This window comes from Natrix helvetica, assembly GCF_964273705.1.
Source record: "Natrix helvetica genome assembly, chromosome: 1".
Taxonomy (NCBI): domain Eukaryota; kingdom Metazoa; phylum Chordata; class Lepidosauria; order Squamata; family Natricidae; genus Natrix; species Natrix helvetica.
In genome coordinates this window covers 79,540,362-79,556,836 of record NC_138548.1, presented here as the reverse complement: position 1 = coordinate 79,556,836, position 16,475 = coordinate 79,540,362, and the positions used below count along the sequence as shown (strand labels likewise).

The 16,475-nt window shown below is 42.4% G+C and overlaps 1 protein-coding gene across 3 annotated transcripts in view; it reads right to left on the bottom strand.

Moving 5' to 3' along the window:
- LRP4 (LDL receptor related protein 4) overlaps nucleotides 1-14,397 on the bottom strand; it is a 110,708-nt gene extending 96,311 nt beyond the window's left edge. For all 3 annotated transcript variants that reach the window (XM_081937437.1, XM_081937438.1, XM_081937439.1), the window contains exon 1: nucleotides 14,143-14,397. In XM_081937437.1, the coding sequence (XP_081793563.1) occupies nucleotides 14,143-14,227 (85 nt within the window). In that variant the 5' untranslated portion in view covers nucleotides 14,228-14,397. The remainder of the gene's footprint in view (nucleotides 1-14,142) is intronic.
- Nucleotides 14,398-16,475: the final 2,078 nt, after the last annotated feature.

Here is a 16,475-nt window from a genome sequence, read left to right as displayed (position 1 = left end):
TGGCGAACGCTGGAATTGCTTAATGATTGCATGATTCACTTAACAGCCACTTCAAAAAAGGTTGTAAAATCAGATGAGATTCACGCAGCAATGCAAATTCCGGTCCCAATTGTGGTTCTAAATCAAGGTCTATGTAATCTCCATCACCCTGCTATTTTTCCCCACAGAGCTGTACATATTTGGATATAATTGTTATACTTATTCAACTTTGCTCTATGTGTGGAAATGCTTCTTTGGTCATTATTAACCACAGTTCCCTCCAATGTCACACGAAACCAACAAGGCTGACCATCCTTGCCAATTTCATTAACTTTTGTCTTCCCGATAAGTGCTTCTAGGTGAGGATTTTCAATCATTCTGCCTTATTGTGATTATTATTGGTTCTGATAACCTTTTCCTTTTATAAACTCCCAGGTTTCCTTACCACTTTTGGTATCTTTTTTTAATACTAGGAAAAAACATGTATGGAGAAAAAGACAGAGCAACTTCACAATACCTTTCAAGTGTTAATGACTGCTTCTGGAAGGATGCACCTTTTCTTTCCAAATAATATCTTATGCTTTAAAGTTAAAATATTAATTTTCAAAGAAACCTAAGCCTTTAGCTTGGCCACGTGAGTTTCAGCTGCACATGCAAGAAAGAGATGCATGAATGGAAGAACAGATCAATGCAAACTGCATTGGGATGGCATCACGTAGAAGTCAGACAATTAGCACAATATAAATTAGCATCCAGGATCAGCAAGTTAGAAAGATCCTAGCTAGACACACAAACAGGAAAACCATAACTTCAGAATGCAAAAAACAAACATGCATGGAAGATCATTAAGCCGACTAAAATTAGGCTTGGCTAGACTGAAATGAAGCTGCAAAAGAATTGCCAATCTTTTTAAAAAAAATTACTGAAATTTGCATTGTTTGATACAACTTTCAAGCAATGGCTATCTGTGTAAATTATTTTGTAAGGGGGCACTTAATTTCAAGTCAGATAACAAAACTTTGTTGTCATAACTTCATTCGCAGAACACTGCCTTTTATATATTTACTTAATGACAAAATTCCTATAGTCCCTAACTGCTCTTGACTCAGGATGGTTTACAAAGAAAATAAACCACAAATAAACATAAACCCTATGCAAGCAACTTGGTGTACTCAAAGCCAGTCAAAATAGAATGGTTTCCATAGCTTTGCAAAATGCCAATCTACTCTTTTAGTCAGTGGTTGAGTCATTGTATTTTAGATTGCCTGAAGTTTCTGAGCTGGCTTCAGGGACCACCCCATGTACATTGTACTGCAGAATCTTACTTTAAGGTGATGAAGGTGTGAGTCACTATTTCAAGGACATTCTGATTCAAAATGCCCACAATTGACACATCAGCCAAAGTTGGGCGAAGGCTTTCAGGTTTCTATCTGTTGCTTGAACAGTAGTTGCAAGTCCAGAAAGACTCTCAAATCACTCATTAAGGAAAGTGCAAGTCTACCCAGAGTCAACTTAGGGGTCAAAATCAAACATTATTGTTTGCCTACACACAGCAGCTCCATCTTTAAGGATTTTATCTGAGTTTGTTTGTTTGACCCAACCAGCTACTTGCAGCCTCAGGACACTGGAGAATTCCTAGCCCTTCCCGCGTGGTGATATATAGTTATGTGTCATCAGTCTCCTGACAATACCTAATTCCAAAACCAACAAATAATCTCTTCCAGCAGTTTCATGCAGATATAAAGAGAATGTGGGAGAGAACTGAAGCCCTGAGGTGCCCCACATTGATGGAGCCAAGCCAACTGCTCTTCCCTCCATCCTCTGACTAATATTGCAGAATTGTGCCTCTTACTTTCAACCCCCAAAATCAATTCATCAGGATATCCTGTTTGATAATATCAAATGTTTCTGAAAGCTCCAACAAACACCAAATACAGTACACTCCAATAGGATTTTCCTGGAGTACCTGGAGACTCATTGCCTTTTTCAAAGTCTTCCTCCAAATGAAAGATAGAGATTAAACAGAAGTTATCCAATATGACTGGACCAGTATGACATCTCCTTAAACTGCACCATCTAAAAATATGTGAGAGGAATTGAATCAAGTCCATCACAAACTAGAAAACTAAAACCCTTTTTGTATTTGCCGAATTCACAAAGAATCCGAGTCCAACAGAACAAAAGTAATTCCTTTCAAAACAATTGGCTGGAACTGGAATTGCTGCATTTGTCACATGCAATTCAATCATCAAAGAACGATACACAATCCACCACAGTCCGAAGCCGCAATTACAAAACAGACTGTTACCATAATATGGCAAACGCTGTGCAAAAGCACTGGGAAAAATACGAAACTTACATTCAAACAAACAGGCGAGCAGAAAATACCACATTGCTTTTTATATTACTAAACGTTGGTCTAAAGGAAGATGTGGGGATGATTACTACCTATTTGTTCTCTGGGAAATATAGTGAATGAAAACCCTTTGAAGGTCAAAACCCAACATAACTGTGTCAATGAGTCAAAGATACCACAAACCCGGAGCTAAAAACTGAACCTTTTAGTCATGTTAACTTCATGGGCAACAGCTAGTATTTGTGTTCTCTGTCAAGCTATATGTAAAATGCAGACAGATGGATATTAAATACAGTATACCAATTAATGCAATGTGAATATACTCAAGGCAAAAGAATACCAGTCTAAAGAGAACTTAAAGGAGAGTATCTTCTTTTTTTAAAAAAAGAATCATATTCCAGAAATGGATATTTTTCTTTTAAAAAAAATCAAGCTCCATTTGGATAATATTTCTTTGAAGCTACAAAAGCTTCTTCCTCACCTGGAGCATTGTAATTACCTGTTTTACCACTGTCAACTATCTGTGTGGCTATAATACAAACAGTAAAAAGACAGAAAGGTTTCTTAACTGCAGTTTCTGGTAGTCAATGCAATTCTATTTAACATTGTAAGTAACTTAATTTCTCTCCTAAAAGAGATTCCTAAATGCTTGAGGAACATTCGGGATGGATTTGCCTACCTTTTCTACACTAAATCAAAACAAAATATTAATCAGCCTTTTAAAACAGTTCCACCGTGTCTGAGCCCACAATGCTGGAAATGCTGTTTATTATGAACACTAACTACATGTTGGGTGCTCTTGACAATCCCAATAAAACATACATTTTGCAAATCTGCCTCTTAAACTTCTAGTGCTTGTTTGGACTTGAAGCAATGTGAAAATTATACTTTATAAATGACCGGGCAGGGAAAACAAACAGTCAAACCAAAATATCACTTCTAAACCTCAAAAAAGGCTTCTCTGTATAAAACATTTGCACAGCAGCACAAAAAAGAATTTAAAAACTGCCATGATAATGAATATAACACAATGATATAGGGTCTCTCAGAGAAGTATATATTAGTAAAATCTACTTTAACTCACTTTGAAAACATAGCAATGTGTCAGATTACAATACCACAATTTTAGTTCTGCTATATAATTTCCATTAAGTTCCTTTTCCTGAAGTTTATATTTCAGAAAAAGAAAAAAAGGATTTACCAGATTATATCTCAGTCTTGTGTCAATTAAGGACTATCTTTGCCAGTTCACTACCCATAAAGTATTAAAACAAATGTACTTATCTGCTCAAACGATCCTTGCCTCTCTATAGCATAATTTTCCCAATCTGCTGCTCTTAATATGCAATGTACATCAAGAACAACAAAACAGAAAGTGGTATGAGGATAATAGGAGTCTGCCACACCTGGAGAACAAGTTGACCAAGGTTGCCCTAACCAGTTACGATGGGATTTTATTTTCTCATAAACAAAATATCACAAATTACTTGCACTCTATGACTATAACACTGGTAAGCCTTTTAGTGCATAGAGTGATAGGATTCAAATAATTTAACAACCGGTTCTCTGCCCTAATGACCAGCTGGGTTGGCGGGGTTCAGTGGTCATGTGACTGGGTGGGCGTGGCCAACTCAACATCGCTCACATCGATGGGCACTTCGTCTTAGCTGTTACAATGTAATAAGGGTTAACCGGACAGGCAGTTTCTGTAAGCAGAGCAATAAAGATGAGGCTAGAAACAACACCAGAATGTTTCCCTCCTGCCTTCCTTACAGAATTAGCCCTGTAATGTGGGAAAAAACCAAAACAAACCATGGGGCCGTTTCTGCTCTCCAGAGGGCCTCCGGAGCCTGTCAAGGCCATTTTCACCCTCCCAGAGGCTCGAGGTAAGCCGCCGGAGCCTGGGGGAGGGAAAAAACACCCCCCTGGCATGGTGCAGGAGGTCCCCACCATGGCCACGTCTACCCAGCAACCGGGCAGAGAACCCCTTGCTAAATTTTTTGAAGTCCACCCCTGGTTTCTAGCCTGGTGCCTTAACCACTAGAACAATTTGGCTTTCTTTTTAAAAAAAAATCTTTCAAACAGTCTGCATAATTTAGAATTTTAATCCCACTATTGCTAGCACAGTAGCAACCACAGGATCTTGCATGTTTGGGCAGAATGGCAGCAAATTGCAAGTTTTGCTGCTTTGGGTCCACATGCGATGCTTGTAAGAAAAACAGCAGAGCATGCATTACACTGCTGCTTTAATCAGTCTGCTGCCCCCCCCCCCCCCCCCGGCGTTTAGCTGAATAGGCTGATGATCCTGGGAGTTTAGTAACTTAGCATGTTTGAAAGGTTCCAAATTACGCAATTTTGGGTTCTGTATCATTTCTGCCCCACCCCACTCCTCTTTTGTTTTTACATCCGCAAAGCAAGGCAGCTCAAACTAACAAAGTTCCTGAGGTGTTAAACTGCAATATTATGGAAGAATGCAACTTACTGAAGAAAGAAAACATATATAATTAACCTGCAGTTTTAATGTGTTGAAACTAATTAAATCTATTATTTAAAGGCGCATTGCTTTTGACACTGTTTTTACTAACTCTCTTGTTGGTTCTCCCCAAATATCAAACAATCTTCCAATACAAAGAAACATCTGGATTTTTTATAAATGTTGCTGTATTGATTGTATTACAGCTGTCTGTGAGTAGTGCTTATTGGCCACAAAAATAGGATATTTAAACCCTTAAAATTCACAGTACATTTAAAAGCACAATGACTATATATGTATACTTTTCTGTTATATTGGTTTTTCTTTTACTAAAAAGGAGCAGAAAAATTAAATATGTATATCAAAAAGGAATTATAATTAACATCAACATAAAATGGAATTTGCTCAGAAGCTGAAATACACCAAGTAAATGAAATGACGAGTGGGAAGTAGAGGAGAAAGATAAGGGAAGAAGAGAGGGATAGGAGAGAGGGCAGGGGGGGGAAGTGGAGGAGAGAAAGGAGGAGTGGAAAGGGGAGAGAGGAGGAGAGGAAGGGGAAGCAGAGAAGGGAAGGACAACAGAGGGAAGAAAGGAGGTAGGGAGGGGGAGGAGAGAGGGAGAAGGAAGTGATGGATAAAGTACAAATATGGTGTATGGAGAGCAGAAGAGCCAATAATTGGTTTTTGGGAGTTGTTGGTAAGATGAATTGATGTAAACATTTAATAATATAATATGATGTTGGTTGTGTGCTAGTATATATGTGATTATATGTTATGAAAATGAAAAAATAAAAAACTTTACTAAAAAAAATCCACAGTACAGGAAAAATATGATTTGGAATTTTCTAAGTTTTGCTTTTTAAAGCTATAACTGAAATCATGCTGACCTAAAGACATCCTTGTAGACCGAGTCTAAAAGTGCTTTAAAGATTTCAAGAGTTTAGTTATCCAAAGTGCTCCTTTACACAATACTAATTAAGTTCCTAGACACAGTAAATTTTCTATTACTTGTGTAATAGGTGCAATTTCTAAATATTTTCAGCATGTTCATCCCAAACCAACCAACTATTGAACAGCTTCAATGTCTAAAGTAGCATAAGTAAAAATAATCCTGTAGGAAAATAAATGGGAAATTTGAGACTCAGATTTTCTTTTTCTTTTTTAACTTTCATAGATTACGCAATTGGTAACAACATAACAGCTGTGTTCACACAGCATGGTAAGGTGTAATTTGCGTTAAGCTTCAGTAGTGAATTATCATTAGTGCTAGTGCATATGAAAACAGCCTCCAAGCATGTGCAGAATAAATTTTTGTAAGTAGCCAAAACATCTTAACTGAGTATATCATATTAATTGGCTCTGGAAAGTCCCAAAATCACACCCTGTCATTAAAATAATTTAGATAAAATGACTTGGAAAATTCATTCTGGGGGTAACTGGCAAAAGAATAAATTGGGAGATTAACTTGTCTCAATGTGTGCTTAGAATTCATTAGGAAAGAGGTGCCATATAGATTTAATTCTTTTATGTTTTTGTATTTCAATAAATCTGAATTCACTTGGAAACACAGGGACGTCCCTCCTGTTATATCGTGATCCCATTTTGACCTCAACCTTATTGGCAGTCATTATCCAAGTTGAAGATTAATGAGAATGTTATACAATAGAACAGTGTTTTTCAAACTGAGCAATGTTAAGATGTGTGGACCTCAACTCCAGAATTCTAAGAATTCAAGTCCACACCTCTTAAAAGTTGTCTGGTTTGAAGAAAACTGCAATTGATCAAAATATCCACATGAAACTGAAACCTACACTAACCCTAGCCCTATTCATTGTCAGAGCCTGGTTTCAGGAAAGGAAGCAGATCTAAAACCCAATGATGGATGCAGGGACATATACACAATGAGAGCATGACTGTAAGAGCAATATCTCTCCCTCCCTCCCTCCCTCCCTCTCTCTCTCTCTCTCTCTCTCTCTCAATCTGCAAAATGGCAGGCATAATATTATAATCTAAGGAGCCACGTTAGACAAATATTTCCAAAATCATCTCTCTGCTTTCTTGCACCTTAAATGAACTGCTAATTCCTATGAGAAGTAAAATGCTGTAGACGCATTGCTCAACATCAAATGAGACTAGAAACTCTTACGTGTTATAGTAGACAAATTAAATTCATAAGTGATTGTTATGTTAATCCATATTGTGTGTTGTATGTCTAATTTTGGCTGAATATATTATGCGAAACTAGCCAATCATCGCTTTTTCAACAAACCACTCTTAAGCAAAACGTGGCTTAGTGTGATGCTTAAAGCAGAAAATTAGAGTGCAAATGCTTAAAATTCAACTCTTCTATCTAATAATAATAATAATAATAAGTTTGAATTTATTAGCCGCTCCCTTTCCAAGTAGGACTCGGGGCGGCGTACAATGGGGCATATAAAACATAGAGAATATACAAAACACATAGGCATACATACAAAACATACATACGCATACACGGACACGGACTCGGAGGAGGTAACAATTTACACCATATAGATAGTTAAAAAACCAGCATTAAAATACCCCAATTATAAGAACCCAATATACAATTAAAATTTAACGTTTAAAATACAATTTAAAAACAGTTAGGAGGAATAAGAAAAATTACGATTGAGCCAGGCCAGATAATTGAAAGAGGTGGGTCTTCAGCTGAACACGGAAGGAGCGGAGATCGGAAGTAATCCTGATGTCACGGGGGAGGTCATTCCACAGGGCTGGGCCCATCACAGAGAAGGCTCTGCTCCTGGGTGTCGCCCCCCGGCACTGTTTGGCGGACGGCACCCGGAGAAGTCCCTCTCTGTGTGAGCGAATTGGTCGTAGGGATGTGTGGGGCAGGATGCGATCCTGCATGTAACTAGGCCCTGTGCCATGAAGCGCTTTAAAGATCATAATCAAAACCTTGAAACGCACTCGGTAGACCACAGGAAGCCAGTGCAGCTCGCGCAGGAGAGGTGTTACAGGGGAGTATCTAGTCCTCCCCATAATCACCCGCGCGGCCGCATTCTGGACCAACTGTAGTCTCCGAGTGCATCTCAAGGGAAGCCCCATGTAGAGAGCATTGCAGTAATCCAGGCGAGACGTCACTAGCGCATGGGTGACTGTGCGTAGGGCATCCCGGTCCAATAAGGGGCGCAATTGGCGCATCAGGCGAATCTAGACGCCTAGTTCATGAAAATATAGTTTATGTTTTACATTTGTAAGTATGTGTAACCTAGCCCCAAGCAAGCATGCTCAGTATCCCACAGGGCAGGCTCAGTCAAAAAAATCAAGATGATAGATTGATTTTTAGCACCCATCCCCCCCATAGATGGTTGTGGAATCACGATATAATATAGAGTTTGCTTTCACAGTTGGGTTCACAAAGAGGCATCAATTCTTACCTATCATTGCCTCTGCAGAGGACTCATTCTCAGAGAATGAGGAGAACCTGCATGGATTTAAGATTGAAAGAGGCCAAGAGGTAGAGCCCAGCATGATAAACACACGAGATGGAACTCAAGACTGCAATGTAGCACTGGAAGGTTATAATTTGGTGGAGGTTTTTTTAACAAATAGAAACGGGGACGTCTCTGTAAAATTAATGACATCAAAGATGGAAACTCTGTCAAAAGCATTTATATGAATATTAAGGAGAAAACAAACAATAAAGAGGCTGTTGTGAGCGTACTGCAGGCTACCCAACTAAGCCAATGATATTATAGATGAAATCTTCACAAATCAGATGGCTCAAATGTCGAGGAAACACAACATTGACATCACCAATGGGAGATTTCAATTATTCCAATATCAACTGTGAATCAAATCTTATGACAAGTGGGAAATTCAACAAGTCCTTGCTCTGCTTTGCAAATTCATTGACTCTAAACGATGAATTAGAATGTGGAACTTAGACTTAGAATAACTTTATTGTCACTTTTAATATACACTAATCGGCATACATTAAAATGAAATTTTGTTTCATACAGCTCTCAAAGGGTCTCCACCTCTAATATATACATGACTAAATACATACATACATACACACATACATACATACATACATACATACATAATGATGAATAAAGGAAGCAGGAGATCAGTTACATTGTATTTCATTCTTATGGGGAAGAGAGATATTACCGTAACAAACTGGGAAGTATGAACTTTGGGAGAGCGCGATCATGCAATCCTCAAATTGCCCATACTGCAGAGAGAATGGAAGGTGGCCAGATTAATATTCTAAATTTGAAAAGAGCTGACCTCAGTAAGCTAAGGGGAAAAATAGGAAGTACTGCATGGATGAAAATTCTGAAGGGAAAAAAGAAGTTCAGGAGAGTTGCATAATTATAAGCAGTGAGATAATAAAGGCCCCAAAACAAACAATGGCAAACAGAAAGAAAACTGGAAGGCAGCTGATGATGCAATTGTGCTCGCAAAGAACTCTGATAAACTAAGAAATAAAAAAGGACAAATCTAAAAAAAAAATTGTAAAGAAGGGCATATAACAGAAGCAGATTATCAAGAAATAGCCCAAATCTATAAGGATGGGATCAGGAACACTAAAGTTCAGGATGAGCTGAGGCTTACAATGAGTGGCAAAAAATAATAATCAAAAAAGGGCTTGACTGTGTACAGTATGTGCAAAACAAAAGAGAAACATCAAGGAAATGGTCAGTCTGCTGGTTGGAGAAAATGGCAAGATAGTGCCATGGATAACATAGAGAAGGCTGAGCCACCAAATTCTAATGTTGCAGCTGTCTTTTCAAAAAGTAAAACCTGTGCATGGAGAAGGGGGTGTGGGGGGGGGCAGAAGAGCAATATAGGTCAAAATAGACAAGGGACTATGAAAGAGCCCTTAGCTTCTTGGAATAAATGCAAGTCTCTGAGACCAGACAGATGACCTCCCAGGGTGCTCACCGGTCCTTGGAGAATTCCTGAAGTACAGGGGAAGTGCCAGACTATTGGAGAAGAATAAAAAGGGGACCCATGCAACGGCAGATCAATCGGCTTGAAATCACCACTTGGGAAAATGTCAGGAAAGCTAATTAAGCAGTGCAAGAATTTAGAAAGAAATAAGATCATTATTATCATTTATGATGGATCATAACGGATCCACCCGTTAGATAGAAATGCTGTGGATGTAGTGCACCTAGACTTTAGTAAAGTTGGGCATAGACTCTTTCTTGATCAAATGGAACACGAGGATATAGTACCACTGCTAGATGGATTTTCAGGTGGTCCTTAATGAAACTGTGCCTACATGGAGAGACTTCTGCAGTCGGGGATCTCGGGGTTTTGTCCTAGGTCAGTCTTGTTCAAAATATTCATAAATACTGAGTTGAAAGGATAAAGGGATGCCCAGCACATTGCAGACAACACAAAGGTGGGGGAAGGGTTTCTAGCATTTCTAGGCACAGGTGTCAAAAAGTTCCTGATGGATTTGAATATTGGGCCCTGCAACAAAATGCAGTTTCATAGTGAAAAATACTAAAGTTCTGCATGTCAGTAGGGAAAAAAAATCAAATACAAAGTACAAGATAGGTGATACCTGGCTCAGAAATTGTACCTGTGTGAAGGATCTGGATATTATGGCAGACCATTCTCTAGCTGCCCAAAGAACCAATGCAATCTTGGGCTGCATTAACAACAGAGGTATAATGTCAAGATAATGGGAACGGGTAGTTTTGTTCCATGTTATGTTAAATCAAACAGCACCTGGAACCGTATTTAGTCTTTGGTTGCCAAAATACAAGGAGGATGCTGTGGAATGAAAAGAATGCAAATAATCGTGGTGAGGGGCTTAGAGGCTAAATCCTATGGAGGATGGTTGAAAGAGCTGGGAATAAAGAAGAGAAAGCTAAAAGGAAGACATAATAGTAGTCCTCTAATACTTGAAGTGCTATCACAAAGAATAGGACAGGATTCAACAGATGGAAGCTTTTCAGAGATTGAAATTGAAAAAGGAGGTAATTGCTTGATTGTGAGAGCTATAAGGCAGCAGAACACCCTGACTCCTGAAATTATGGGTACTCCATTACTGGAGATTTTCAAACAAGGGATACTCTGGAAATCCTTGTCCTGGCAAGACATGGAATTAGAAGAGCCCTTTCCAACAATATGATTCTAGCAGTTGTTTCCTGCTACCATATTATATAAATTCCAATTGGCACCCCCCCCCCTTCCGACTTGCAAGGGACACAAGGGTGGGCCAGAGATCATAAAGCTGCAGGGGAAAAAGCTCCTTGAGATGATGGGTCATTGCTTAAGACTACAAGGACCAGACTTTATATAAACTCAACTTTTGTTTTTCCTTCGAATGTTCTTCTACATGGATACTTCTGGTCCCTTAGTCATTGATTTGACTGTTGATAATAGACTGTGTGTCTTCTTCACTCTGTGGCTGGCGGTTGCTTGCAGTGGTGTATTAACCGTTAAGCAGACTAAGCATATGCTTAGGGCACCAGGCCCAAGGAGGTACCACAAAGTTGAGAAAGAAAGAAAAACAATGAAGATTTGTACAACATGTACAAAGGAGAGGGGGGGGCACCAAGATTTGTCAGTGCTTAGGGCACTAGTGAGCCACTGGTTGCTTCGCTAGAAAAGGGGAGCAAATTGCTTGCAAAGCATAGTGACTTCTCTAGGGTAGAAGTGAAGACTGTATGTGGAGTATACATACAGTCTGAATATAGCCCAAAGGTAAGCCTCGATCTCAGTATTTCCAAGTAGGGGGAGATTCAGAAAAATAATGTTAGAATAGGGCTTGTGACACAAAGGTGACTTGTCTGAGGTCACCCTGGCATAGAGTGTTCTGCCAGACATCAATATGCTGCCACTTACAAGCAAGCATGACAAATGACCTGTACTTTACAGCGAGCATCCCTAGATGGGTCATTAACTGCCAGGACACATTAAATAGAAGCACCTGGGGTGAGAGTCAAAATAAAATCCCACCCAATCTTTTAGCTTGAGAAAGATCCGGCCTTTAAAAAATTTACCTAGATTCAGCTTCCTTAATAGAGAAGCTCCTTGTGAAGATTTTTTTGAACAGTCATGGGTTAGAGTTGGGCATTTGAATCAATGCTTCCCAAAACTATTAATCTTCGTTGTGTCCTGATAAGAAAAGAACGGTTCAATCTAAAGTCATTTTCCCTCCCTGATGATTGCCCAGGGGAGGGCAATCCATAAGAATGATGGAGCCCAGCTTTTGAAAGTAGAGAAACTTCCTGTAACTATAAATCAGCATCTGGAAAGACAGGTGGATGAAATTACAGGGAAGCCAAAGAAACCTTAGAAGAGACCGTTGTACCATTCTTCAGAGAGCCCTTTGTAGAAAATCGTTAGCCTATTCTTAATTAGTACACATTGCTTCCCACTAGTATTAATTAATTCTCTCTTTTAGCACCAAGCACAAGCAACATGTTCAGTAGTAATCTAGTTTCTCTCCCTCCATATCTAATTGTTCAATACAGCCCTGCAAAAAAAATCAGATCAACCCTGCAAAATCAGCGGAGTAAACATCCTAGTCATTTTCAACAGTAAACCCTCTTTTAGAAAACATGCTCCAAAATCATTTTAAAAAAGGATAGGGAGCCAAAATCCGCCAAATTAGAGCTGTAACTTTAAGGAGTTCATCTAGCAGAGAAAGCAGCTGCATTCCTGTTGAGAAGGGGCTGCTGTCCTAACATGCAACAGAGGCTAGAAATAACCTGCACGCACACAACCTTCCAGCATCCAATCCAACAATACAACAGCCTCTCTCACTCATCCCGCAGAACAGAAGGAAGGAAGGAAAGGAAAGGAAAGGAAAGGAGGAAGGAAGGAAGGAAGGAAAGAAAGAAAGAAAGAAAGAAAGAAAGAAGGAAAGAAAGAAAGAAAGAAAGAAAGAAAGAAAGAAAGAAAGAAAGAAAGAAAGAAAGAAAGAAGAGAGATAGGAAGGGACTAACTTTATTAGACCAGCAAAGGAGTTGGGTGCCAAGGTATCAAAGGATCCTTTTAGGGGGAGGAAAAGTCGCTTCAAGGAAGCAAAAGACCCCCTTTGCTGTGGCTTTGTCGGAATCCGGCTTGGCTGTAGAAAAGGGAGCTTTGAAGGCTGCGATAGGGAAATGGCTCAACGGCCCGAGCGGATCCGGCATGCGTGCCTTATGAGCCAAACGCAGCGCACCCCCATCAGGAACGAGGCGTACGTATAGGCGGGTGGGACAAAGACAATGCCAAGTAGGGAAGAAAAACAGCCGCCGCCGCAGCAGCAGCAGGTAGTTAGTGCGGCGGGATGCCCTGTGCGCTGGCGCCACAAACATTCAACCACCGCTTGCAAATTAGCAACGCCGACGCCGCTCCACCCTCTCGCACGTGAGAAGGCTTAATTTTTTTAAAAAACAATCAAAGTTCATCAAAGCTTTGCCCCCTGCTCCCCCCCTCTTTGTACCAAAGGAGAAGAAAGTGTTCGAAATGGGGCGGGTGGGAGAGAGACACAATTCAGCCGAAGCCACTGACTTTGCTGAACTTAGAAAATGAGGGTCTGAGCACATGGGAAAGTGCTGAAACTTCACCTTCTTTGCCCAACGCGCAATTCTCCTCCAATGGAGCACTTCTTCACCTCTCCGGTGGCTTTAACGTATAGATTCCGAGACAGGGGTAGAAACGGAAAACGAGGAAGCTAGAGGGATCGACCGTATGATCACCCGGGGGAGGGGAGATATCAAGTAGGGTGGCTGCTTCTCAGCGAGATCGCTCAGAACGAAACCCGAGTGGGAAAAGGTGTACGGTAAGCGCGCCCAGGTTTACAGCCCAGAATGGGTGCCCGGCTTAAAATGAGGTTGGCTTAGTTGTGGGTCGGGGTTTTATCAAGTCACCCATCCAGCCAGCCAACAGGGTACAACGTTGTACGAATTCATCCGGGAATCGGAGCAGCTGAGCTCGGATCAAGGCAGCTGCAGACGTCCCAAGCCTTTTGGGGGGGTGGGGTGGCGGCAGGCACAGCGCGTTGCGGTCGACTGGTCAGATCCGAGCTTTCACCCGAACACTGGCCGGCAGATCCGAAGCGAGAACAGAGAAGGTGCCCCCTGAGCATCCTTTTTCTGCCAGCCCCGACCCGACTCCGGCAGCGCAACAGTACGATGTCCACCACAGAACCTGAACCCAACTCCAGGAACCTCGCATCGCCTGCGCGCACCGGGAAGAGGGGGGGGCAGAGAAGATTGCCCCAGGCGAAGCCCCCCCATCCCGATCCCCAAGACACACGCTCCCCCCCCCCCCAATCTCTGCAGCCCCCGCGGTTGGGAGCGCGGGAAAGGAGTGTCCCCTCGGAGTCGCCTACCTCGCACTTCCCAGTGTAGAAACAGCGGCAGCAGCAGCAGCGACAACGGCAGCCCTCGGAGACCGACGCCCCCGAGCCGCCTCATGGTGGCGAGCGACCCCTGCCGCAGCTCTCGCCTTTGCCCCGGCGAGCCTTTCCCCTCCTTCGCAGCCGCAGGAAAAGAAAGTTGAGCTCTGCGGGTCGGGGTTGGCGGCTGCCTTTCGCCCTTCGCCCGGGCTCCGCCGGCCGACTTGGCTCCGGCCGCCACTAGGCGCCCGGACCGGTCTCAAGCCTCGTCGTCGGCGCGTCGGGGCTGCTCTCAGGTCCAGCCGCGGCGGCCTCTGCTTTGCTCCGTCTCCCCGCGCTACAAGAAGCGACGGCGAGATCGGGGCTCGCTCCAGCTGCCCGCCCCCGGCCCTGCCCTCGGAGGAGGAGGAGTCCCGCCGGGGCAACCTCCGCCCTCGCTTCTCGCCCACAGCGGCAGTCGCCGCTCCAGAGCTTGGCGCGCTTCCCAAGCTTTTCCCAGCGAAAGCGTGGTAGGCACCCGAGCGCCTTTGCCTCGCCTTCCTAGCCTCGGCCAGGTTCTTCTCCCCCCGCTATCCTCCCTCATGCGTCCGGGTGATCCCACCTGCCCCGCTTACAAACCCAGTCAGTGCCGTTTGTTAGAAGGGCTGCTGGCTTTCAGCGTCGGCACTCTCCTGGTGAACTCCAAGGCAAGTGACTTCCGGCGCCCTTCCAGGAACCTCCAAGTTGCACAGTCCCCAAAAACGATTAGCTGCAATTAAATTCCGCGGCTCCATTTGCTTTTTCTTCTGTCCTGAGAACAGGGACCCATAACAGAATTGGCCAGATTCGCTGGTTCACTCCCTTACTCATTCATTCATTCATTCATTCATTCATTCATTCATCATACTTCAAATCGATTATATAATCAGCTGAAATAAAGTAAGCTATATGACAAGACTAAAATATCCCAGGTAGAAATGAACCCTACCAATAAAATAGTCCCAAGGAAAACAACAATAATTCAGCATGTTGTTAAATGGCCAACTAGGAAACATTGACTTGTTCCTCCTGCTTAATGGTGGCTTTTTTCACTGTAACTTATGTAATGATTGACCAAGATCCTTTTCCACTTGACCTATCCACAATTTTTCTAATAAAGAATTCTAATATCTATCCACAGCTCTAGCAATTTCTTTTTCTGATATGATGCTGCCTTATCCCCAGTCTATTCCTGAGGCATCGTCAACTTATTGTTAACTATGTCAGTGTTTTCCACTTAAAGCAGGGAGCAAACCATGGTAGTTTTGCCAGTAGTACATTCTGAAGCACTAACTATTTGGTGACCTCTAGAGGGTGGGATCAGCCCAGCACCTATTGGCTGCCTAAAGGTGTGTATCTCACTCCTTCCGGAATGATTACAGGTAGCTCACAGGTTACAACCACTCCTTCAGTTCAAAGTTGTGACAGCACTGAACAAGGGAGACTCATGGCTGGGTCTTTGAAGTTGTGGGCATCACAGCACCTTGCAGTCACATGACTACAATTTGGATGCTCTGCAATTGGCTCACAATTATAACAGTCGCAGCATCCCACGTCATGGGATTGCCATTTGTGAGCTTCCCTGCCAGCTTCCCCAAATGAGGAATCCTGCAGGACTCACTCCCGCTCCTGCCCTTTTTCTCCCAAAGAGCCGCAAGTATGCTCTGTACCCACACTCACAACAGGGCCTACCTGCAGCACCCACTGGCCGGCTTGCCTGGGATGCAGTTTCAGTGCCTCTTCTAATATCACAGTTTACATGAAATCCTTGTCAAGGACCTTCACAGTCTTCACTTAATGATAGCAACAGAATATGCCAGGATTGCCAGCGCTAAGCAAAGGGGTCATGTAACGTCATGCTTTTTGACCAAATCAGAATTTTGGTCCCAGTTCCTGCCCTAAGGCAAGGATTACTTGCATGTGGAGGCAGAGACGTGGTGGCGCAATGGTTTAAGTGCAGTACTGCTGGCTACTTCTGATCACCGGCTGATAGCAATTTGGCAGATCAAATCCTACCAAAGTTGACTCTGCCTTCCATCCTTCTGAGGTGGGTATAAAGAGGACCCAGATTGTTGGGGGCAATATGCTGATTCTGTAAACCGCTTAGAGGGGGCTGTAAAAGGACTGTGAAGTGATATATGTCTAAGTGCTATTGCTATGCTTGGTAGGGAGGGGGACTGGATCTTTTAGAAAGGTTCTCCTCCTCTGCACCTACCAGATCTCAAAGTTGATGCTCCATTTTAATGTCAACCTTAAGAGCTGCACTTCAGAGAAGAAAATGAGGTGGAAGGGGAGCTTCAATGGACTAT